The sequence below is a fragment of the Brassica rapa genome, chromosome A07 (genome assembly GCF_000309985.2).
Source record: "Brassica rapa cultivar Chiifu-401-42 chromosome A07, CAAS_Brap_v3.01, whole genome shotgun sequence".
NCBI lineage: Eukaryota > Viridiplantae > Streptophyta > Magnoliopsida > Brassicales > Brassicaceae > Brassica > Brassica rapa.
Genome location: NC_024801.2, coordinates 9,111,766 through 9,135,152, shown reverse-complemented (window position 1 = coordinate 9,135,152; position 23,387 = coordinate 9,111,766). Strand labels below are relative to the sequence as shown.

At 35.8% G+C, this 23,387-nt stretch overlaps 2 protein-coding genes and 1 pseudogene across 3 annotated transcripts; 1 reads left to right on the top strand and 2 right to left on the bottom strand.

Moving 5' to 3' along the window:
• Positions 1 to 2,705: 2,705 nt before the first annotated feature.
• On the bottom strand, positions 2,706 to 8,122 carry LOC103828690 (receptor-like protein kinase 2). The gene is made up of 2 exons (XM_009104313.3): positions 3,613 to 8,122; positions 2,706 to 3,394 (listed from the first exon to the last, which is right to left on the bottom strand). The coding sequence occupies exons 1-2, from the start codon at positions 6,506 to 6,508 to the stop codon at positions 2,874 to 2,876; spliced, it is 3,417 nt and encodes a 1,138-aa protein (XP_009102561.1). The 5' UTR covers positions 6,509 to 8,122; the 3' UTR covers positions 2,706 to 2,873.
• Positions 8,123 to 11,418: 3,296 nt separating this feature from the next.
• Positions 11,419 to 18,501, top strand: LOC103828689 (annotated as a pseudogene).
• LOC103828688 (probable pectate lyase 15) lies at positions 18,434 to 21,231 on the bottom strand. Of its 2 annotated transcripts, none has more exons than XM_009104312.3 (7): positions 20,959 to 21,231; positions 20,815 to 20,868; positions 20,307 to 20,372; positions 19,439 to 20,081; positions 19,249 to 19,352; positions 19,030 to 19,168; positions 18,434 to 18,941 (listed from the first exon to the last, which is right to left on the bottom strand). In XM_009104312.3, the coding sequence occupies exons 1-7, from the start codon at positions 21,069 to 21,071 to the stop codon at positions 18,717 to 18,719; spliced, it is 1,344 nt and encodes a 447-aa protein (XP_009102560.1). In that variant the 5' UTR covers positions 21,072 to 21,231; the 3' UTR covers positions 18,434 to 18,716. The 2 variants fall into 2 exon arrangements, with proteins under 2 accessions (XP_009102560.1, XP_033130376.1); XM_033274485.1 differs by having other exon boundaries at positions 20,324 to 20,372; positions 20,959 to 21,173.
• Positions 21,232 to 23,387: the final 2,156 nt, after the last annotated feature.

Sequence of the window (23,387 nt, the reverse complement as noted above, 5' to 3'; positions counted from 1 at the left end):
TATGTGTTGTCACAGAACATGTGCTATATGAACATTTTTTCAAATGTCTTTAGTTTGAGATGTTCCCAGAATCCCAGGGAGTGATTATAAGTAGAACTAGATTTTGACCCGCACGCCTGTGCGGGTGTATTTTTTTAAAGAATATATGATGCTATTTGATTTTTATGTCACTATTTAGGGTTGGGCAAAAAAACTCGAATTCAAAGAATTGAACCGATCCCAATCCGAATAAGTAGTACTAAATCCGAACCGGAATTGATTAAATATCTGAATTATTCAAAATTTGGTATTTGAAGAACTGAAATCTAATCTGATCTGAACCGAAGTATTTTGGGTATCCAAAATAGATTTATATACTTATATATATTAATTATTTTTAGATTTTATATATATAAAAACATCCAGAATATATATGATACTTTTAAGTTTGCTTAAATGCTTGAAAATATATACAAATAATCAAACGTAAATATCTTAAATAGTTAAAATATACTCAAAAATACTTAAATAATTATTAATTCTCTACCAAATATTTAAACCAAACCTATTTAAACTGATTATCCAAATCCGAACCAAATCCTCAAAGATCTGAAATGAACACGAAATCCCAAAAAGACCCGAAAACAAACCCGAACGCCCACCCCTAATCACTATTTTATATATATCCTATATGTGTCATCATAGGTTACAAAATATGTGTTATCATATAATTAATCGTATTTTGTACGTACCATAAAATAAGTTTTCTTATAATTAATAATATTTTATACGTACAATCAAATAAATAATCACATAAATTATATTTTAAAATTTAATGTGAAATATAAAAAAACCATAATTTAAGTTGGTGTTTGAAATTGAGATTTGTATTTTTTTTTCTTATATATATTAAAATATTTTTATAATAGTTATTGAAAAATATGTTAGTAAAAATCAATTGAATATATGTTTATTTTTGAATGAATTTTTGATATAAATCAATTTTAAATCATTATTTTGATTTGAATATATATATTATCAAGTAACATAGACCCATTATTTTTTAATATAATGTAATGGATTTCTAATTTTTTAGTAGCATAAGCCCATTATTTTTTTTCTAACTTACTACTATCCATGTTTCCAAACAGTACTATTTTTTAACTGCTATCCATATTGCTAAACAATCCCAATGTGTACTTCAACTTTAATAATATAGATATAGATGTGGAACATGTGAAAATTTATGTTCGGAACTTGGTTCTCAAATTTGAATAATTTGTAATTGTGTGCATATTGAAGTGCTGTTTTTGTTGTCAAATAAACCATACAGTACTTCGTGGGGTTTGGTGAGTAGTAGTGTGGGCCGCTTCTAACATTTATCTGTAGTTGTGCTTTCACTTGAGTCCAAAATTCCAGTTGACTTGCATCGCAAGTGTAGAACTTGAAGTTGAGAAATGTTGGTCTTCTATTATTAACAGATAGAAAGTGAAAGCAGAGAGAAGCAAATGCTGATTGGGGAGAATCTCTACGGGAGTATTCTGCAAAGTGGAAGACGTCTTGGAGGAAGAATAAGTAGTAGAAGCTGTGAATATACGAAGGCACGTAATATTTCGAGAAGCGTTGCAGTGAGCGAAAGGAAGAGTAATGTTGTGTGTTTCTAGTTCTTGAATACTATTCCCTCCCTCTGTTCCAAAAGAGTTGATGTTTTAGTTCACGACAAAAATTAAGATATACATTATTAAAAATATAAATTTAAACTAATTTAGTTAATCATAAAAAAATTATAAAATATTATCACACATTTTCAATAAAACTAAAACTAAAACTAATAAAAATATTTAAATATTATATATTTTGAAACATTAAAAACTCTTCAAACATCATCTACCGAGTATATATCATATACCAACACTAACTTTTTGAGCAAATATATTCATAGTGTTGTTGGTTTGAAAAGTGAAAATTGTAAGTGGGTCATTATCATGTAGTCTCAGTAGTGATGGTCTAAGGGCATCCACAACCGTGTTACTCATGGCTCCATAACCTAGGTAAATCTTTTATATTATTTTTTTTTTTCAGTTAAAAAAAAAAAAAAAAAAAAGGACCAATCGCAGGTTTCCACCCGGCCATGGGACCCGCGCACAGTGACAAGCCCAACAAAGAAATGATCCTTACCTACGGACTCCAAGACACAATTATGGCACTGATTCCTAATTTTTTTGGTCCCCACATATTATAAAAATAATTTGTTGCTAAGGATTTTTTTGTAAGGACCAGCGTTGCAGCTGCTCTAACCGCACATTAGAAACTGCAAACGGATCAATTTGTCTTTATCTCAGCGCCATTTATTTAAGACGGGTCTTTCAGTAGTCCATTGCCAATTGTCAAAGCCACAGTGACTTACTGTAACACTTTTTGCTTTATCTTCGTTGACTTTTAGTTTTCTGGGGCACTTCCTTCTCAAAAGGCGTGGGAGTTACCATTCTATAGAACAATACTCAGTTTTAGAGTGGAATTCTTAACGAAATATAAAAAATTATCTATTAATTTTTAATTAAAAAAAACTAAGAACCGGCTTTTATTTAAGAACAATACTCAGTTTTGATTTGGTTCTTCTACAATTTAAACCAAAAACCAATTATACTGAAGAGATAACTAAAGAACTTATTGATTTTGAACCCTTTAATAAGGCACAATTTCATGCCACCCTTTGCTAATCACAATTTCATCAGAGTACTGACTCACATTTTCTCATTATATTCTTGTTCTTTTTACATCACATTTCAGAGACTTAAAGTGATAATTAAATAAAATGTAAAAAAAAAAGAAGCATTTCTCAGACAGCACACAAAAGCATTCTTCTCACGGAACTCTCAAACTCTATATATGTATCACTCAATCGAAGAAGTAGGGGAGTAAAGCAGAGAAGAAGCCGAGAAACTAGTATTGTTACTCTTCACTATTCTCTCTTCTCGTCTCATCTCTTTAGAAGACGAAGCTACAGCCACCGTCATCTCATTCTTACTACCTTCTTCCTGAGTTTTCGCAGTTGGCGGGGGAGATTTCTTGAGAAGCAAGTCAACTTTCGCATACTCTTCACGCTCTTGCTTGATCTCCTTGAGCATAGCCGCAACGTCTTTCATGGTGGGTCTCTCGTCAGGAGACGCGTTCACACAAAGCAAAGCAGTGCCCAACACTTGCATCATCTCATCAGCTTCAGCCTCGGTTCTAGACCTCAGGCTCGAGTCAAGAACTTCGAGGCTGCCTCTATTCTGCCTCACCCAATCCACCAAGTGAAGCCCTTCGGGTACCGTCGGGTCTATAGGTTGCTTCCCAGTCAACACTTCAAGAACCACCACACCGTAGCTGTAAACATCACTCTTCTCTGTAATCTTCATGCTATAACCATACTCTACAGAAACACACACAGCCCGTATATGAAAACCTGGTTATGATACTTCTAAGTTCTAACCAAACGTTCTACAACTATATACTTAGAAACTGTTAATGAATGAATGAAGTCTTACATCATGGTAGTTTGAAAAATAATTAACTAAATATAAAAAGAAATTAGGACCAATTTATTTATCGTCAATTGATTTTAAGTTAAAACTTAGTAGATGCACATACCTGGGGCAATGTAACCATAAGATCCAGCAACGGTATTAGAACACCGGCCAATGTCACCCTCATCAACAAGCTTAGCTAAACCGAAATCCGCAATGTACGGTTCAAAATCAAGACCGATCAAAATGTTATTGGCCTTGATATCGCGATGAACAATGGGCGGGAGGCAATCATGGTGTAGATAAGCTAAACCTTGAGCTGCACCAAGCAAGATTCTGTATCTAAGATCCCAATCAAGCGCAGAGCCTCGTCTCTCATGAAGCAAACTCCCCAAGCTCCCATTAGGCATGTAATCATACATCAAAAGCCTTGTGTTCCTGTTCCAACAACATCCAAGAAACCTAACGATGTTCTTGTGTCTGATCGTCCCAAGTGTTTTAACTTCCGCTGAAAACGAATCTCTCACGTTTTTATCAGGCTTCTCGTCGTTACCGCCGTTAACCATCGCTGGCCAAAGCTTCTTTACTGCTATAACGTCGCCGTTGTCCACGTCAGCGCGGTACACTACGCCCGAACATCCTTTACCGATCACGTTAGGCTCAACCAAACATCTTATGATCTGATCTACCGAGAAGTTGAGCTTCTGAAACGGTGTGAACTGCCATTTATATGATTCTCCAAGCTCCGAATCTCTTTCTCTTTCGTTGTTCCTCCTCGCTCGGATCACCGCAACCGCGCCGAGAATCATCAACACAACCGTCAGGGAGATCAAAAGCGCCAGTGCTAACCTGAGGTTTCTTGCGCGAGAAGTTTCCTTATCATCCGCAAGTCCGTTGCTATTGCCGTAAGCGAGAAAACAAGAATCTTTAGTCGACGTGGAACAGAGTTTCTTGTTTCCTTCGAGATCTTGAGGAGGTAACTGTCTGAAAAGCTTGTTGTCCGGAAGGTAACCAGAGAAGCTATTGTAAGAGATGTTGAGAGAGACGAGATTCTCGATATTGGCAAGTGGAGCAAGATCTCCTTCGAGCATGTTGTGTGAGATATCAAGAATCGAGAGCTTGTTGAGAGACGCAAACTTCGAAGGTATCTTCCCAGAGAGTCTGTTACTACTCAAGTTCAACGCGATTTCAAGATTCTCAATATCTCCAAGCTCCGAAGGAATCTCACCAGAGAGCTCGTTGCTTCCGAGATCAAGAAGCTGCAGCCCTGAACACATACCTAGAGAACCAGGGATCGATCCGGAGAACAAGTTCTTCCCCAAGATCAGTTTGTTAAGGGACACAAGCCTCCCCAAACTCGCGGGAATCTTGCCTGAAAGCTGGTTAGCTGAAACATCAAGAACCTGTAAACCGGACAGGGAAGAAACCGCGTTAGGCAACGAGCCTTGAAGAGAGTTGTTACTAAGATCAATCATCTGCAACTCCGAGCAGCTTCCTATCTCATCAGGGACCTTCCCGTGCAACCTATTGCTCGACAAGTCAAGAAAGTTCAGCTTCTTGAGTGAACCAACACCAGAAGGTATCTCTCCAGTGATCCTGTTGAAACCTAGCCTCAGTCTCACCAGAGAGCTGCAGTTACCAATCTCTTGAGGGATGGAACCAGAGAGAGAGTTTGAGATCAAGAGAAGCTTCGTGAGGTTCCTTAGCATAAACAAACCGGAAGGGATCGTTCCGGTTAAGGCGTTACGCGATAAATCCAACGCTTGGAGATCGGTACAGTCTGCTAAACCGGGAGGAATGCTTCCTTCCAGCTGGTTGGACCAAGCGAAGAACAGAGTAAGCTTCGTGAGGGTTCCAAGCTCTGTCGGTATCAGACCAGAGATCTGATTCTTGTCGAGCTGTAGCTGAACAAGACTCGAACAGTTGGAGATAGTTGTCGGTATCGAACCGGAGAAGTTGTTGTCGCTGATCATAAACTCTTCGAGAAAAGACAAACGGCCGATGGAGACGGGAATCGAACCGGAGAGGAGGTTTAGAGACAAGTCTATCATCTTGAGGTTGCTGCAGTTTCCGATGTCTTCAGGGATACCACCGACGAGGCTGTTCTGCCATAGGAACAGCTGTTCGAGCTTCGCGAGCTTTGATATCTCTCGAGGGATTGAGCCGGACAAGCTATTCTCGTACAGGAAGATGTCAACTAGCTCAGAGCAGTTGCCTAACTCTGGAGGAATCTCTCCGCTTATCATCGTTGTGTAGATAGAGAGTGTTTGCAGCTTCTTGAGGTTTCCTAAAGAGGAAGGTAAGTTTCCGGAGACGCTCGTCTCTGCTAAGCCGAGAACCGTTAGGTTAGAACAGTCTCCGATCTCCGGTGGGATCTTCCCGGAGAGTTCTTTGTTTCCTCCGATTCTTATCTCTTCGAGATTAGAGAGCTTCCCTAGCTCCGACGGGATGCCTCCGGTGAGGAGATTATCGAAGAGGATCAAGCTCTTGAGTTTGGAGCATTTACTGATCTCCGGTGGGATTCTCCCGGTGAGCTGGTTGGAGTTGAGTATTAGGGTTTCTAGGTTACGAAGCTTGCTTAAGCTCCAAGGAATGTCTCCCACTAAACTGTTTGAGCTTAGGTCGAGAACCGTGAGGGCGAGACAGTCGCCGAGGCTCTCCGGTATAGTCCCGGTGATGTTAGCGCCGGAGATGGTGAGTTTCTGAAGAGAACGAAGCTCCGGGAGATTCTTGGGCAAGGGTAGCTCGACTTGGACGGCTTGAATGTCGATGTCGGTGACGAAGCCTTGAGGTGAGCATGTAATGAAAGTCCAGTTGTTGTTGCAAGGAGTGTTGTCGGCTGAGTTCCAGTTGAAGAAAGAAAGAGAGGAAGGTGTGAGAGGAGAAGAGTGGAGCCATGAGTAGAGGATAGAAGCTTCCGGGTTTTGCTCTGCATTAGAGAGAGAGAAACACAAGATGAAGATGAAGAATGAAGAAGAAGAGATTAAGGTATGAGGAGACGACATTTGCCTCAAAATCATAAAAGAAGAGTTTTAAAATCTCGGGGTTAGACCCATTTAGGGTTTGGTGCCTCTCTTCTCTCTATCTCTGTGCTCTCTTGAAATCTGGTTCTTGCTTGGTTTAAACTCAAGCGTAGGAAGAGAAATACAGAGTGTTCTAATACTTGGGGTGTTTTTATTAAGAGAGGAGAAAGAGTACAAAGGAGAATGGGGAAACACAATGCCTTGAGATCAACAACAAAACTGCACCACCCCCCACCTCTTTGCCACCTCACCTATATCATGCCCCCTATCTATCTCTTTTAACTTATTTTAATGCTAATTAGTTTTTTATTTACTACCCATACTGAACTAGTATTCATTTTTATCTGTATCTTACTGTTTTGTGTTACTGAACCCATTACCTCTAATCTTATTATGATTTGTTATATTTATGAGTAGATAAATTAGATACGTTCCTCCATTTTACTGTTGGAGTTAACGAGTTCACTTGCTCAATCCCCAAGTAAGTGGTTGTATCGGTGATTATTCCCTGTGTTTTTTACTAGTAGTATATATTTTAATACTACTCTACTAGCTCCACTGCCTCTGATAATTGTTATCTTGTTGACTGACTGCTAGTCAGAATATCATAATATTAAACTTTGAAGTTAACAAAAATATGTATTCTTAAGAGATAGGGTCAATATAAAGAATACCATACACAAACACTGAAACACATTGTCTTCTTCAAATCAGTAGTTACTGTACTTGAATCCAAGTTTGAAGTTAATGTTAATTGTCTTAAGATCAGTAGTTACTGTAAATGAATTCAAGTTTGAAGTTAATTTATTAGTGTTATATAGTATATTACTTTCTTCAGTATATAAATCCTAGAAATTAACTCTCAAGTCGGTCCAAGGCCAAAAAAGAAAAACAGACTATAACGTCACTCCATGTCCATGCACACGGGACACCTAAAATCTAGATTATGTAACGTTTTTAGTTGTGTCTTCATCGTCTGTTCACAAGTAGTTTAGTTTATGTTATATTAAATAAAATGAGAATCATTTGAAATAAGAGGACTAGACTTGTACACTTTGCTAGATCCAATGCATTTCCCATTTCTAAAAGTTAATTGGTTATTATACAAGGGTGTCTAGTGGATCCGTAATAAACAACGGTACATATTCAAATACAAATGAAAAATAGAAACCCAATAATATTACCGTCTTAATTTTTTGTTACATTCCGAGTTTATATCATCTTATTTTCTATTCATATTATAGAATTTAGATTGACTTCTATTTATTTTCTTTCTACATTCCATTAACCTATTCATCAATAAGAACAATAATAGCAATTTCTAAAGAGTATACAAATATAAAATAGGGCTATTGACCAAGAAGGAAGGGTATTCAAAACTTAAAAGAGAGAGAAGATAAATAACATACTCAAAGTAATATATATTAGAAGGATATACAAATCAAGTGATAGATTAAGAAAATTCTATATGATAAAAAAATTAAGAATAAATGCGGCATTACTTTTCACAAAATGTGGGAAATTAATATGGACCTTGTGGGTTAATTTTTCATTTTAAGCGAAAGTGAGTTTAGCATCTTTAGTTCTTTACACTTGTGGATTCATAAAGAAATCGAAAGAGAAGCCAAGGATGGGTGGGTTTAGGTTTAGGATGGAGAGGACAAAACAACTATCCCTGATTTTGAGGTTGCCTCACGTGAGCACAACGAGCTTCACTCATTCTCACCTACTCTCACTACTAGGGGCATTGCCCCCGCGCAAGCGCGGGGTTGTGGACAAAATTCTTGTTTCATCTCAATATTTGCTAGGGTTATTGTAGTTGTGAATTTTGCGTTTTGAGTTATTTTTCAAGGTTTTTTTATTGTTATAGGATTAGAGTTGTGATGATGAACTGTGTATGCATTGTTCTCCACTTATGAAGTACTAAACTATGTTAATAATGTGATTTATATAGTTCGTGTTGTTGTTTGTTGTGCCAGTGAGACTTATTGTTTGTTTGTCTTTTTAATTTGTTTATTGTACTGTTGAAAGTACATAAATTATATTAAAGTTGTTGAAAGTACCTTTTGTTTCTGGATATTTTTTCTCCAGTTTAGTTGTGTAAGTTGTGTCTATTAAGTAATAATTTTTATTATCTTTATTATATTTGTTATATGTTTTTATTTTATTTTTAAACTTGTTGCTCTTACCGGACATTTAAAACAAATACATGAAGACTTGTAGAAATAACTATAAAATGATTGATAGTTATGAGTATTTAGGTTTTAATGAGTTTTAAACGAATTTATGTATTTCTCATAAAAAAAATAATAGCATTGACATGTTGAAATTGGGCATGTAAGCTATTTTTATAAGACAAGAGGAGTGAGCAGGTGGAGATGTTGTTGTCGCCTTTGTGTCTGTCGGGATTATCTCTTGTATCTCCTGTTGTGGTTGTGTTTGTTTATCTTTTATTTGATGGGTAATATGTAAACAAAAATCATTATTAGATGTATTTATCAGAGTTCATAACTTACTCTGCTTTTTTGTTCAGGTAATTTCACTGATCTTGGTTGTCGTCTTCGTCTTCTTCATTGCGAAAGTAAGTTTGTAAATTGTTACATAGCTGGCCGTGAAGTTTGTATTTGTTTAGCTGACTCGATTTATGTGTCGTTGAGTATTAGTTGAGGTGATTGGTTTGATATATTTATTTTGAAGTTTATTTTTAAGATTAGACAAAAAAGAGAAGTAATTATTAATGATTCGTCTTTTTTGGAATTCTAATTTTTGGTGTTTTGATTGTTTAGGTTGTTATGGTTTCTTTAAGCTGTAAAATAAAAGTTTGTGTAAAATTAGTTTGATAAGTAAGAGAGATAAGTAGACGACCACATAATTTGGGTAGGAAATATTTTTGATTATTGATGTTGGCACAATATTAATAATAATATAAAGATAATTGTTTGTTGATTGTTTCTTACGGATCAATGAGGAGACGGATAACGACTCAAGTTGTTTCTTTGCTAAGGTCAGAGCCTTGGACATAACGGATTTTCCCAACCACATCTGCGAGTTTAAATATTAGTTATGATAACGAAACATATTATAAATCCAGATGCAATATGATAATATATATGGGAGTTGTAGGTTTGTGTTCGCAATCACTTAGAAATTGTCAACAGTCTAATAATGATTGGAGATTGATCTCAGGAGCACCCGTGATGACTTCATCAATAATAGTTGGTGAGATGAAACAAATGAGGAATTGATGATCAATTATCTTGTACATGCTTGAGCACCTAGCAACCTCAAAACGATCGACTTTCACAATGGAACCGATTTTTAAAGATGTCATGTAATGATTAGCATGTCAGGCCGGAAAAAAACCCATGAATCACGAAATCGGCAAATAATATTATTTAACAAAGAATCATGAAATCAATTAAAAATAATTATACTAAATAAATGTGATAAATAGAAGATTAACGTGATGAACTTTATTTAAAAAATGAAACTCATAATACACTTGTATGCATGGCCCACATAGAAAACCGAAGAAGCAAAGGTTTCCAACTTTCATAAATATATATTAGTTGCGGCCATCATTGTACAAAGTATTCTTTAGCTTAGTGGTATAAATGTTGGTGTTTATAGTTCAATAACCCAGGTTCGAACCACATACTTGACATTTTTTCAAACTTTTTAAAAGTGGGGCCCACTAAAACGCTGAGGTGTCATTTCAGGAAAGACTCAACTCTCCTATTATATTATAGATTATAACTTCTCTTTTAGTACCTTTTTAATCTTTTTTTCTTTAATTCCCATTTACATTAGCACATACAAAATTACATTTCGCAACTATTTTACTAAACCAGATGAACATTGCTCTGCTTAGTTTATTGGTTATGGTCGTATAACATTTTTGTGTCTTATTTTTGTTAATAGTTAGTTACATATGTACTTATTTTCCCAAAAAATATGCAAGTGTATATGGGAAGTGTGAACTTTGGTTCTTTAGCGTAGATGTGTATGTATATGTTTTATTAACCGGCACATGACAGACATTTAAGTCTTTACTATATTAGTACACTTTTGAAAAGATTAAATAAATTAAGGTAAGTACAAAAATAATTAGCGCACCATGAGCCATTATTACAAGTAAACAAAGAAAATAAAGGAGAAAGTGACTACAAGGGGCGAAGAAGAAGGAAAACAAAAGTTAAACGGCGCAGTTTTAGAAATAAAGAAAGAAGAAGAAGTGCCTTGTTTCAAGGGTCTTTGCCTCGGGAGTCTCTTCTATGGAATCTCTCCATGTTTTTGTTTATTTTCCCAAAATGTTCTTTTCTTTTTAACGTTACCATTTACCACTTAAGTAATCACAGATTATATACTTAACTTTCTGTTTAAGATTAATAATAAACTGTTTTAGTATTTTGAAAACGACACGTACTAGTTAACTTATAAGCGAATCAGTCGACCAAACTTTGGATTCAAATGCTTGTAGTTTTACTGTAAGAAAGAGACGATATTGATTTTTTTTGGGCAAATATTGATTATTCCCATGGAGCGTAAGTGAATATAAGGGGCTAATGAAAAGCCCGTACTAATATGTTTCAAGGCCTACTAATCTAACAACGCAGAATATGGGTCTGATTGGTAATAGCTGTAGCTTTAAAATTTTTGCTGTAGAAAAAAATCTGTAGACTTTTTGCTTTGGCTTTAGATTTTATTGCTGTAGAATTTATGGAAAGCAGTAAAAAATTGCTTTGGATATTTGGCTCTGTAGAGCACTTGTACAGCTGTAGATTATTTTAAGAGCTGTGGTTTCAAAAAAAAATTTAAAGTTTGATTGCTCTGAATTTAGTGCTGTAGAAATAAATAGGACTGTGGACAGCACCTACAGCAACTACCAATCACCCCCTATATTGCAAGTAGATAAATCTTTAAAATCTTGCGTCTTCTTGTACAGACATTCTTTTTGTTAGAACATTTTTGTGGGCACTTTGAATTTTGTTATGCCATGAGCATAGTCCTGGGCATAGCCAGATGAAACATTGGCCTCAAACCTTTAATTCTTTTGAAGAAAGTTACATAAATATAGACTCCTAAATTTATAAAAAAAAATTATTGAAATCTTTACTAAATCGTTTACAGCCCCCAAAATCTCATAGTCGGTCCTGGTTAAGTCGGTATGAAATGGTTTGTGTCTTGCTACTATAAGATCATTTCAATCAAGTTGCAAACACATATCAACAACATTGTGAATCAATAAGACATGGATCAAATCAACTACAATGTTTAGGTGTGCATATCGTAAGAGCATTAAGCTAGCAAATATATTCTTACATTACAACTATTAACTAAATCCGAAGAGAATTGATCAACGCTTCTTGTCCTTGCGCTGGCTTCTTTTTAGTCAAGAAGAAGCAAGCCCAGATTAACCAAATTCTCTACCATGGAAAAAAGAAAAAAACTTTCACATTTTGACAATACGTGTCAAAGGGGTTAGGTTTTTTTAAGAGAGAAGAAGATTGATATTAGTAACAAGGTCTGCCTCAGCGGCAACCAAGTGCACCTGCAGTAGAAGAAGTGATTGAGTCGACCATGGAAGCTGGTCTAGCTGCTAAGCTCGAGGCACTTTCATAGCACTCACTTGTTTCTGTCCTCACCCTTTTTGTAACCTGTCCAGGTACTTTTTTTTTGAGATTTAAACTCATAAGACAAGAAGAGGGAGTTTAAAGAGTTAAACCTCCTTTGCATAGAGGTTCTTGGGAGCAGCATATCTATTACCTTGACTGTTTATAGTTACGTTTGCGCTTTCTCCAATCGGGTACATTTCCAGTGTGTGTAATCGTGTTCACCACATGGAAACATGCATGCCTACATCTGCAAAGTATAATAACTATATTATGGAAATGTATTCACTACTGCCTCACGCAATACAATGTGAATTTGTAGATCTACCTTGGCTTTCTCTGTCTAAGTCCTTCTCCAAAATGGTTATACACAATGGTCACTTTCATAATCTTGTCTTGTGTGTACAAATCATTGTTTCCTAGCAACATGACCTGCCTCCACAAAGTAAAATTCTAAAAAAATCAGTCTTATGACCAAAGCGAAAACAAAAGCAGAAGGTGTTAGCTTTTTTCTTTGACCTCATTGCGGTGAGTGAGATGGTTTTGGAAATCGTTATAGATAATAGATATATGTAGTTTTTTTGTTATATTAACTGCGGTGCGGTGATGTTGGTAACATTTGAAACTTTAATAGCTTCTTTTACTCTTTGACATAGACACCAGCTTTCTTAAATTGCCATCATGGCCATGCACCATTTTGGTCCATAGAAAATAAATGGCGGCTTGAATGAGTGAGGAGTGAGGAAGATACTTGTATCCGAAGGTGTAGAATCATGATAAGACATTACACTGAATAACACATTAAATAATAATATAAAAGGGGGGGGGGGGGTGTGAATATCAAGGAAATTTTGTATATAGGTTTTGAATATAACTTCAAAAGAAATATTGAGATATCCAAAAAAATAAAGCAAAGGAATGGATTCCGCTGAGAATGGTTTGCTCGTGGTGAAGGACAAAGAAGAAGATGGTTTTTTCTTAGAGATGAGGAGTCTCGCATACTTCGTGGTCCAATGGTTGCAGTAAACTCTTCTGCCTATTTTCTTCAAGTGATATCGATAATGATGGTTGGTCATCTCGGTGAGCTTTTCCTCTCAAGCACTGCCATTGCAGTTTCTTTCTGCAGCGTCACCGGTTTCAGCCTCGTGGTATGTCTCATTTTGTATCTCTCTCTGTTATATATTTCCTTATTGCTTTCTATATAAGTCTTTCGTTCCCCTAGTTCGGTTTAGCTAGTGGGTTGGAGACTTTATGTGGTCAAGCAAATGGAGCTAAGCAATTCGAGAAGCTTGGAGTTCATACATACACAGGGATTTTGTCGTTGTTACTTGTGTGTATTCCTTTGTCTGTTCTATGAAGTTTCATGGGTGATATACTCTTACTTGTTGGGCAAGATCCTCTGGTTTCTCAGGAAGCAGGGAAGTTTGCAACTTGGCTCATACCAGCTCTCTTTGCTTACGCCATACTGCAGCCGTTAGTTCAATTTTTTCAAGCGCAGAGTCTGATTCTTCCTTTAGTTGTGAGCTCAGTATCTGCTATATGTTGCCACCTCGTCCTTTGCTGGACCTTGATCTTTAAGTTTGGGCTTGGGAGACTCGGTGCCGCTATTTCGATCAGCATTTCTTACTGTTTAAACGCGACTGTACTTGGATTGTACATGGTGTTTTCTTCCAAATGTAGCAAGAGCCGTGCAACTATCTCCATGATCAGTGTGTTTAAAGGAATGAGAGAGTTTTTCCGGTTTGGAATCCCATCTGCATCTATGATTTGGTATTAAATACCCCTTTTGTTCTTTTAATTTGTTAGTCAAAGAGTACATTTAACGTTTGAATTTTTTTTAAAAAAATCTTGAATTAGCTTCGAGTGGTGGTCATTCGAATTTCTTGTCATCCTTTCTGGGATTTTACCAAATCCAAAGCTAGAAACCTCTGTTCTCTCGGTGTGGTATGTTCCTTACCTTTTAAATGACTATTTTGCATTGGAATGGAATATTTATCTTATACACTCAATTGCTTCCTTTCTTCTCTAATAGTCTAACAACAATCTGCTCGTTTTACAAAGTACCCGAGAGTCTAGGCACAGCAGTGAGGTTCTTGTTTTAGTACCTATCATCTTTTCAGTTTTATGTAAAATGGAAGTATCTTAAAGCTTAAACCTCCCTCTCTGATTTATAATTTATTGTTGTTTGCAGTACAAGAGTTGCGAACGAATTAGGAGCTGGAAACCCGAAACAAGCAAGAATGGCCGTCTACACATTTGTAGAATCAATAATGGTGAGTGCAACAATCTTTGCTGCAAGAAACATGTTTGGTTACCTGTTCACCTCTGAAACCAAAGTTGTGGATTACGTTCGATCAATTGCTCCACTGGTGTCTTTATCTGTCATATTTGATGTCTTACATGCTGTCCTCGCGGGTAATTAAATGCTCTATCTCCCTCTCTCTCTCTTGCTTGACTCTGGTCATTAACAGAATGAAGTGAAGGATTGAAACAGGTGTGGCTAGAGGATCAGGGATGCAAGATATTGGGGCTTATGTGAACCTGGCCGCATACTATCTCTGTGGAATACCAACTGCTATTATATTAGCCTTTAGGTTTAAAATGGGAGGAACTGGACTCTGGATTGGGATTACTGCTGGGTCATTTGTACAGTCTGTTTTACTCGGTCTTATCGCTACCCTCACCAACTGGCAACAACAGGTTAGGAACATGAACAAAATGTGCTATGATACAGTTGGGTTTCATGGTTAATTTTGATAGATATTGATTAATGGATTTTGTATTAGGAGATGTCGGTGATTACAAGATCACCTAGAATATATTTCCATGTAACTATTAGTAAAGTTAGCATTAATGTATCCTATTCTATTATGCAAAGAACTTGCTAGACAAGTTATGTATTTGTATAAAGCGTATGGGCTAAGTTAATAAGATGAAAGAAACCATTATACTACTTAGGTTTCCTCCAAACTTGACATTTTGAGAAAATAAAAGTGAATGTGAATGTGATGTGATGCTGTCTAAATATTGGCAGGCTAGAAAGGCGAGAGAGATATTGATGGGTGATGAGATTGAAGAACACAATAATGAAGAACATTCAGAGATGATAAGCTAATTTGAAAGACTTCAATCATTTCTCCATTTAGTGTTGTGCTATTAATGGTGCAAGAAGGAGTTGAGCATCAATAAATGTTATCCTATCCATCTTCATCCGTCATCTGGTCATACCCATCGCAAAACAATACATTTTGGGGAAATCTATTATATAATAGGAGAGTTTCTCTCTTCCTGATGCGACACGTCAGCGGTCTGTGGGTCCCACTTTTTAAAAGTATGAAAAAATGTTTAATATGTGGCTCGAACCCGGGTTATTGAAATATAAGCATCCACAACTATACCATTGCACTAAAGGATACTTTGTACATTGATGGTCGAAACTAATATATATTATAAAGGTCGGAAACTAATATAATATTGTGGACCCCACCTCTTTTTTTTTAATTGATGGGTAACGAACGGACTTCGACAAAAAGTGGGCTTTGGGATTATTAATTTTCTGTTTATTAGGTTTTGTATCTGTCCAAAGTGGTGATACGGACAAAGCTAAGAAGATTAGGGAAGCCACCATCTTCACCATCTCCTTCGTCGCTTGCGATTCCCCTTCCGGCAATTAGCTATTATGGTCGATCTTTAAGGCTCTACGCACGTTTTGCGCCTACCAAACGCTTAGTTTCTCCTCTAACGCCTTTGGAGCTCTCATATATATAGAATCCCTCGAGGTAAAAGCTCCATCTTGTCTCAAATGTTTCTTTCTCAGTTTTCCGATCGCTTTACTTTCTCACATCTGTCACGAAAATGACTTATCCATCTGCTCCAGCCGCTTCAGCCGCCGTTCCCTACTCCACCTTCAACTCTCTCCGCCTTGGAAAGTCCACTCAGTCCATTGTTGGTCGGCTCATCCGATTCTAGGATTCCAGGAACATTAACAAGAATGGAGAGTTTATGGGCATCGCCATTCTCCTCCTTGATGAACTGGTGATGATTGTTTCTAACTTATTTTTTATCACTTTAACTCTGCTTTGCTTATTCTTTGTTCATATATGAAACATGTCTTCATCTTTTTGTTTTGGTTTTGTCTATGAGTTTTTTTATGAACAACTAATGAATGAATTCACCATTCTCCTTCAGGATTCTGTGATCTACGGTTTCATCTCTGCAATCTCCAAACAAAACAGGAAAACTGAATGAATTATTTTTTTAGCAACCAAATCTAAAAGAAATAAAAGACATCTTACTTAACAAATTAAAACCTTTTCTTTTGCAGATTCCGACGACGACGAAGCACCGGAGGACCAACGACAATGGAATGATGCGGACGAAGCCTAACTGATGTAAGTAAACTCTTCTTCAATAACGCATCACACTATTAACGCTCCCCAATCTCACAAACTTAAGCTCTAATCATGCCAGGGATCCCACAAGTGATGCTGTCCCGACGACGGAGAAAAAAGAAAGAAAGATAACCTAACGTTTTTTTTTTCAGTTTTTAAGTTCAAATCATGTTTTAGACATAGAGCCCAACATAATTTGAGCTCAAACATTTTAAACCCACAATTACTTTTTCATAATGTAAAAACGTCAACCTTCGTTTATGTTTTGTTAAACTATTTTAATCTTTATGTTTTGTTAAACTATTTCACACAGGGGGCATATCTCCTTAGAAGGGGAGCCACTCGCCATGATGCTTCCAGTTTCACCATTCTTGAAACTCTTATGAACCACAAAGCCAATATAAGAGCTTTGTTTCAATCCAACGGCTGGATTTTGTCACAGACCACCGCTAAGCCTGAAGAGGGAAGAGAAGTGAAGTGCTGCGTTTTGGAAGATGGTTACTTGGAGTTTACAAGATGAAGATGGAACCCGTGACGAGGAAGACGAAGAGAAGTGTTACTTGGAATATCCTAACGTTGAGGATGTAGACAATGTGTGATCTTAGCGATGAAGATTAGTGTAGCTTTAATATATGCTACTACGGTCCTTGAGCTCCCTAACAAGTACTAGCAAACAATGTGTATTTTGAAAAAATAAAATATTTTGTAATGCAAGTAGTTTAAAACTTTGAGTATTTATTCAAACAAAGGATATATACAGAGTTGATAACTTGATATGGACCCCCAAATAAGTTGGTGCTGCGCTGTCACAATATCTGTCTTTTTAATTTCATATACCTGACGCAAGCTTCTTCATCTTCTTCTCTTTCCTTTTTCGTTGTTCCACGCTCTCTGTTTCATGTTTAGGCATTTTTAACATTCTCTATATTTTACCTTAATTATACTTTTTTAATTTTCTTTCCGTTTTGGAAGATGTCTCTAACTTGAGTTAATCGTCAAAAGGTAGGATCAATTTTGTTGTCTTACTTCCGATAAATTTTATTCTTTAATTTGCACAAATCTTAAACAACACCAACATCCCGTAAATCATACCACCCCAACGATATTTAAAGTAACCAGCTCCGCGCTTGCGCGGGGTCTCAGCACCTAGTGTTATTAAATAGCATTAAAACATGTTTATGTTCCAAATCATCATTTAAGATCAAAAGTGCCAAATTAGCTCATTAATGTGTAAAAAAAATTATACTCGTTCTGTTCCCCCGAAAGAAAGATTTTCTAGAGTATTCACGCATATTAAGAAAACAATTAAGTTTTTACAATTGAATTTATTATTTATTTTACTATACATTTTCCAATAAATATCAACCAATAGTATCCAACCAATTCATCCTCTTTGTATTCAAACTAGTCAAGCAAATCGCATGCCAGGGTCTGAATCTTAGAAGATAGATGAGCTGAAAGCCAAGATTGAGATGTCTGATGAAGAGAGATAAAAAATCAGAGTACTTTGTGAGAGATCAAAATGGGCACTCTTATCAGGAATTTGCTAGTGATGTTCAATGAGCATGCTGATGTGAACTACATTGGTGGTCAGGGGAACTATCACAACATGGGTTTCAATCAGAACTTTGAGAACCATCAGAATCTGTTGTCTTACAGAAGCAATAATATGGAGAACCCCAAGGATCAGATTTACCCTCCTATGTAAATCTGATTACAAACAGTTCCAGAGTAAGCGAATAAAAACCATTGAAATTGTTTATATAATTGATTACAAATGATAAACCAGAATAGTTAAATAGGTAAACCAATTGTTCTACTTAACTAACTAGACCAGACAAGAATGATTTGATAATTTGATATGTATTACTATTATGAGATCATTTCAATCAAGTTGCAAACACATAGCAGCAACATTGTGAATCTATAAGACATGGATCTAATCAACCACTATGTTTAGTGTTTAGATGTCCATATCATAAGCATTTAGCTAGCAAATGTATTCTTATTTACTACAAATATTAACTAAGGCCAAAAAGAATTGATCAACGCTTCTTGTCTCTGCTCCTCTTTAGTCAAGGAGAAGCAAGCAGAAATTAACCAAATTCCCTATCTTGGAAAGGATAAAAGAAAAAAAACTTTCACACTTTGAAAATACGTGTAAAAGGGGTTAGGTTTTGTTAAGAGAGAAGTATATTGGTATTAGTAGCAAGGTTTGCCACTGCGGCAACCAAGTGCACCTGCAGTAGAAGTGATTGAGCCGACCATAGAAGCTGGTTTAGCTGCTAAGCTCGAGGCACTTTCATAGTTTGCTGTTGCTCCTTCCCCTGATTGTATGAAAAATGCTCCGTTCACTAGCATGTCTCCTTCTGATCTCCAGTTCCACTTCTTCCACTCACTTTTCTCTGTCCTCACCCTTTTTGTGACCTATCCAGTTACATATTTTGAGAATTAAATCTCATTTGTTTTTACTGTTGAAGCATAAGACAAGAAGAGGGAGCTAAGAGAATCGAACCTGTTTTGCATAGCGGTTCTTGGGAGCAGCATATCTATTGCCTTGACTGTTTATAGTTGGGTTTGCACTTCCTCCAATAGCGTACATTTCCCAATGCGTGTAGTCGTTGTTCACCACATGGAAATATCCATGCCTGCATCTGCAAAGTACAATAACCACATTATGGAAATGTATTCACTACTGCCTCACGCAATACAATATGAGAATTTGTAGATCTACCTAGGCATTCTTTGTCTAAGTCCCTCGCCAAAATGGTTATACGCAATGGTCACTTTCATATTCTTGTCTTGTGTGTACAAATCATTGTTTCCTAGCAACATGACCTGCCCCCACAATGTAAAATTATAAAAATATGTCTTATAAAGCTAATTAACAACAAAAGCAGAAGCTTTTAGTATTTTTGTTTAACCTCATTGTGGTGAGTGAGATGGTTATTGGAAATGGTAACGGCAGTGGAACCCATGACAACATCAACGAGACCATCAGCACACTTAGAGAGAGAGTTGTGGTCAATCCAGATATGACTTGACGCATATATTGAAACAGCATCACCATCAGACATATTCCTCATTCCATAATGAGAAGGCGAGCTTCTGACCATTGCGTTCCCAGTTCTTATACAATCATGAATGTGCAGACCATGAACGATGACGTGGGTTATACCCTGAATGGTGATGCAAGCACCATTGGCTACGTGAACGTTAGCACCGCGAGCATCAATAGTCTTGTAACTATTCATAATCAGCTCTTGTTTCAAGGTTATCACCATATCTCTTTTGAAGATAATCCATAGTGGCTCAACTTGGATGACGGCGTGGCGTAGAGTACCTGACCTGGGAAACTCCATGTCTTCGTCGGTTGGATCAGTGACGACGTAGAAACGCCCGTCACGACCACCAGTGGCGTTACTACCAAAACCCATCCCACAATCGGCGAGGCGTTTACGGTTCATGTGCCAGTTAGGGTCACAGCGCCAACAATCGTCTATTAGATTGCCATTCCCACAGGAGAAGAAACCAAGCTTCCTCCTTTCGGTAATGTTTTGTTCGTTCCTGTGAAGTTCAGTAGTTAGCAACTTACCTTTTCTACTATCTAATCATATTATCACACGCACTATACACTGCATCAAGATGACCAAACTAGTTCTATTTTTGTTTAAGGACTACTTTTGTTTTTGTATTGTTGATTTTACGACTTATGAACATTCCTAATGAATGAAAATAAATGCATTCACACAAAAACACACACCACTTGCATGTATAGAAAAAAAAGCTCACGTCTGAAGGAGGGCAACCTGGTCGGGATCAGCAACCGCGTGTTCATTCAACTCCACACCTTCACGCCTGAAAAGAAAGCCACCCAAAAGAAATGACATAACCAATTAATTTTTTTTTTAAATGTATGGTGTTTTAAAAAATCTATTTTAAAAATTTTCATATTGCTAAAATTATAAACTAAAATAAAATTAATTCATTATTAATAAAATAATAAAATATAATTGCTTATACAGTTTTAATAGTGAAACATTTAATATTGTAAAAAAATAATTTTTTAAAAAATATCTTACATACTGAAACAATATTTCTTTTGAACAAATCTTAAAATATTGAAACAAACAGAGGAATATATCATGTGGAACCCTATATATCAAATTTCTGATAACATGTATAAGACTTTCAGGGGAAAAGGTAAAGACAGAGCATGTGTGAGTAGTCAATAAAAAAAGCAGAAGGAGACTTAGCTTTCTATACACTACACCAGAGAAGAGGACTTGTCCACCGTTACCTGATCGCAATTGTTGAATTGTTAAAGCTATGCGAATCCTCTGTTTTCAGTTTTCTAGGAGGAACAAGTTTCAGAGAAAGAACAAGTTAGTAGACTATCCATAGCTAAAAGACTGAAAGTAGAGAAGAGGAGAGAGGAAGAGACCTCGACAGAGAGACTTGGTTGTTCCGGAGATTCGTCGCTGTGAGAACGCATACGACAAAGATGAGGAGTACGACGAAACAAGCACTCGTCAGTTTCTGAGACGATGACGCCATTGGAGAACCTTCTTTTCTCCCTCTCAATAAGGCTTTCTCGGGAATCAAAGAGAAAATGCGGAGTGAGAATGAATAAGCAGAGAGAGAGAGAGGAGTGAGTGACAGAGTTGCACAAGCTCCAAGAAAACCGCCTTCGTTATTTATTTACGCGAAAACGGACGTTGACGTTGTCGTTATTTGACGCCGCTGTTAAACGGAGCTTCACTCTAGTTGGTGGTTTGGTTACTAAACCAAAACCGGTTGGTTTCTTGTTGAAAGTCACAAATTTTCAGTTTTGTCTTCCCAACACGATGAACCTGGTTTAAACGCCGTTATGTTTGTCAACTAACGCCGTTACTTTAACTAAACTCTCCTTAACTGCTGGTAACCGCCCTCATGTTCTATGGTGTATAATAATATCGCCATTTATTAAAAATCATCTAAAAGTAGAAAGTAGAAAACCATGTTAAAGCGTTGATAAATAAAAAAACCAAGTTAAAGTTTAACAAGTAAACGTCATTATCATATTCTTCTCTTTTTTTTTTTTGTCAATATAACCTGTACTTAAATTTCAAAGTATCATATACATATATTATATGAGGCTAAAACATTATACCGTACAAATTTATTTTTTATATTTCTGATAAAACTCCGAACTCATTTTTTTTTTACAGCAAACAGTTATTCTATTATTTTGAGCTCATTTACCTTAACTAAAACCGTAACATTTCTAAATGCATGAATATGAAACCATCTCCCTTTATTAATTAGTATATGACTAGATGACTTGCGTAATTTTGAATTTTTTATTATGATATCGTGAAAAGTTTTTTATAATATTCATATCTGAACAACTACTTTCTTTTTAAAAATAGCAGATGATAACAACAACAAAAATGACTACCCGCTCTAAAACAACCACATACATACACACTAAAGTCTAAATTACTGAAAATTTTCATCCACAAAATCTAACAGTTGAAATATATTAATTCCGACACATGATGTATGTTGCACACTTCATGCAAATACTAAAATATTTTTTTATTCTTTCTATATACATCATAACTAACTCATACACAGCCGTTTGATGAAATAAGAAAACTAACTCATACACAAATTAAGGCATGTCATTAACCGTCTATGGCAAAGAAAGTCACGTTTAGTTTCTTATAGGGTGTCATATATATTAATGTATATGTATAGGCAGATCGTAGATGCATATTACTACATTGAATTATGTAAAGATAAGTGTCTACTAATAAAGATGGAATTCTTACAACAACATAGAAGAAGAAATGCAATTTGCATTTTCCGTTATTAGTCATTATAATATATATTTATGAGTGTATTATGTATAACATACTTTATGAGTAAGCATTAAAAATAGGACACGGAGTAGGAATGTAAAACCATGAAATTAAGACGCATTTCCAATGTTACAAAAAAAAAAAAAGGACGCATTTCCAAATAAGTATATGACTTACTACTTTGGTTGGATCAATCAAGTTCCGTTCTGGCTTATTTAGTTACCTAATTTGGGACAAGTATTATATCAACCGAAAGCTTTCACGTGACTAGAACTTGCTTTTGAACCGACCTTTTATTATATGTTTAGTTGTTACGATAAAAAGATCAACGGCTAAATGTGCAAGGGTTATGAAAGTATATTAATCGTTTTGGTTCACTTTTTCTTACTTTTACATCATCTTTTTTTTATCGAAGACTTTACATCATATCTTTATCTTCAACTTGTACCATCTAAATGATGCCCATATAAGGAATCGGTAAATTAACAAAAGTATACGTTCAAAAGAAAGACTTATTCTTGGATTCACCATTATGGTGAATCTCTAGGTTTACCAACCAATTATATCTTGTTATTTCATATTCGATATTAAAAAAAAAAATATTATCAAGTTATATTATGTTTTTAAAATAAAAAAGTAAAAAAATAAATAAAAATTAGTAAAAGTTACAAAAAAATAATATTTTTAACATTGTCAGCAAAACACTTAAAACTAAATTTTAAATCTTTGGGTAAACCATAAATATTTAGATAAACCCTAAATTCTAAATAAGAAAACTAAACATTAAACGCTCAAGGGTTAAAGGTTTAATATTTAGGGTTTATTGTTTAGTGTTTTAATGTTTGGTGTTTTTTATTTAGAGTTTAGGCTTTATTCAAGGGTTTAGGGTTTACTTAAAGGTTTAGGGTTAAGTGTTTTGCTGACGATGTTAAAAAATATTTTCTAATTTTTTTATAACTATTATTATTTTATTTATTTTTTATTTTAAAAACATAATATAAATTTATAATATTTTGTTTCTTTTTCT

Bases quoted from the DNA above. Each gene is read 5' to 3' on its own strand.
- LOC103828688 (XM_009104312.3), bottom strand. From the start codon at position 21,071: ATGGCGTCATCGTCTCAGAAACTGACGAGTGCTTGTTTCGTCGTACTC. The intron at 19,353-19,438 runs GTTAAACAAAAA...TTGTGGGGGCAG, and splicing joins ATCTCACTCACCACAATGAG to GTCATGTTGCTAGGAAACAA. The intron at 19,169-19,248 runs GTAGATCTACAA...TGTACTTTGCAG, and splicing joins CTTAGACAAAGAATGCCTAG to ATGCAGGCATGGATATTTCC.
- LOC103828690 (XM_009104313.3), bottom strand. From the start codon at position 6,508: ATGATTTTGAGGCAAATGTCGTCTCCTCATACCTTAATCTCTTCTTCT. The intron at 3,395-3,612 runs GTATGTGCATCT...GTGTTTCTGTAG, and splicing joins TTATGGTTACATTGCCCCAG to AGTATGGTTATAGCATGAAG.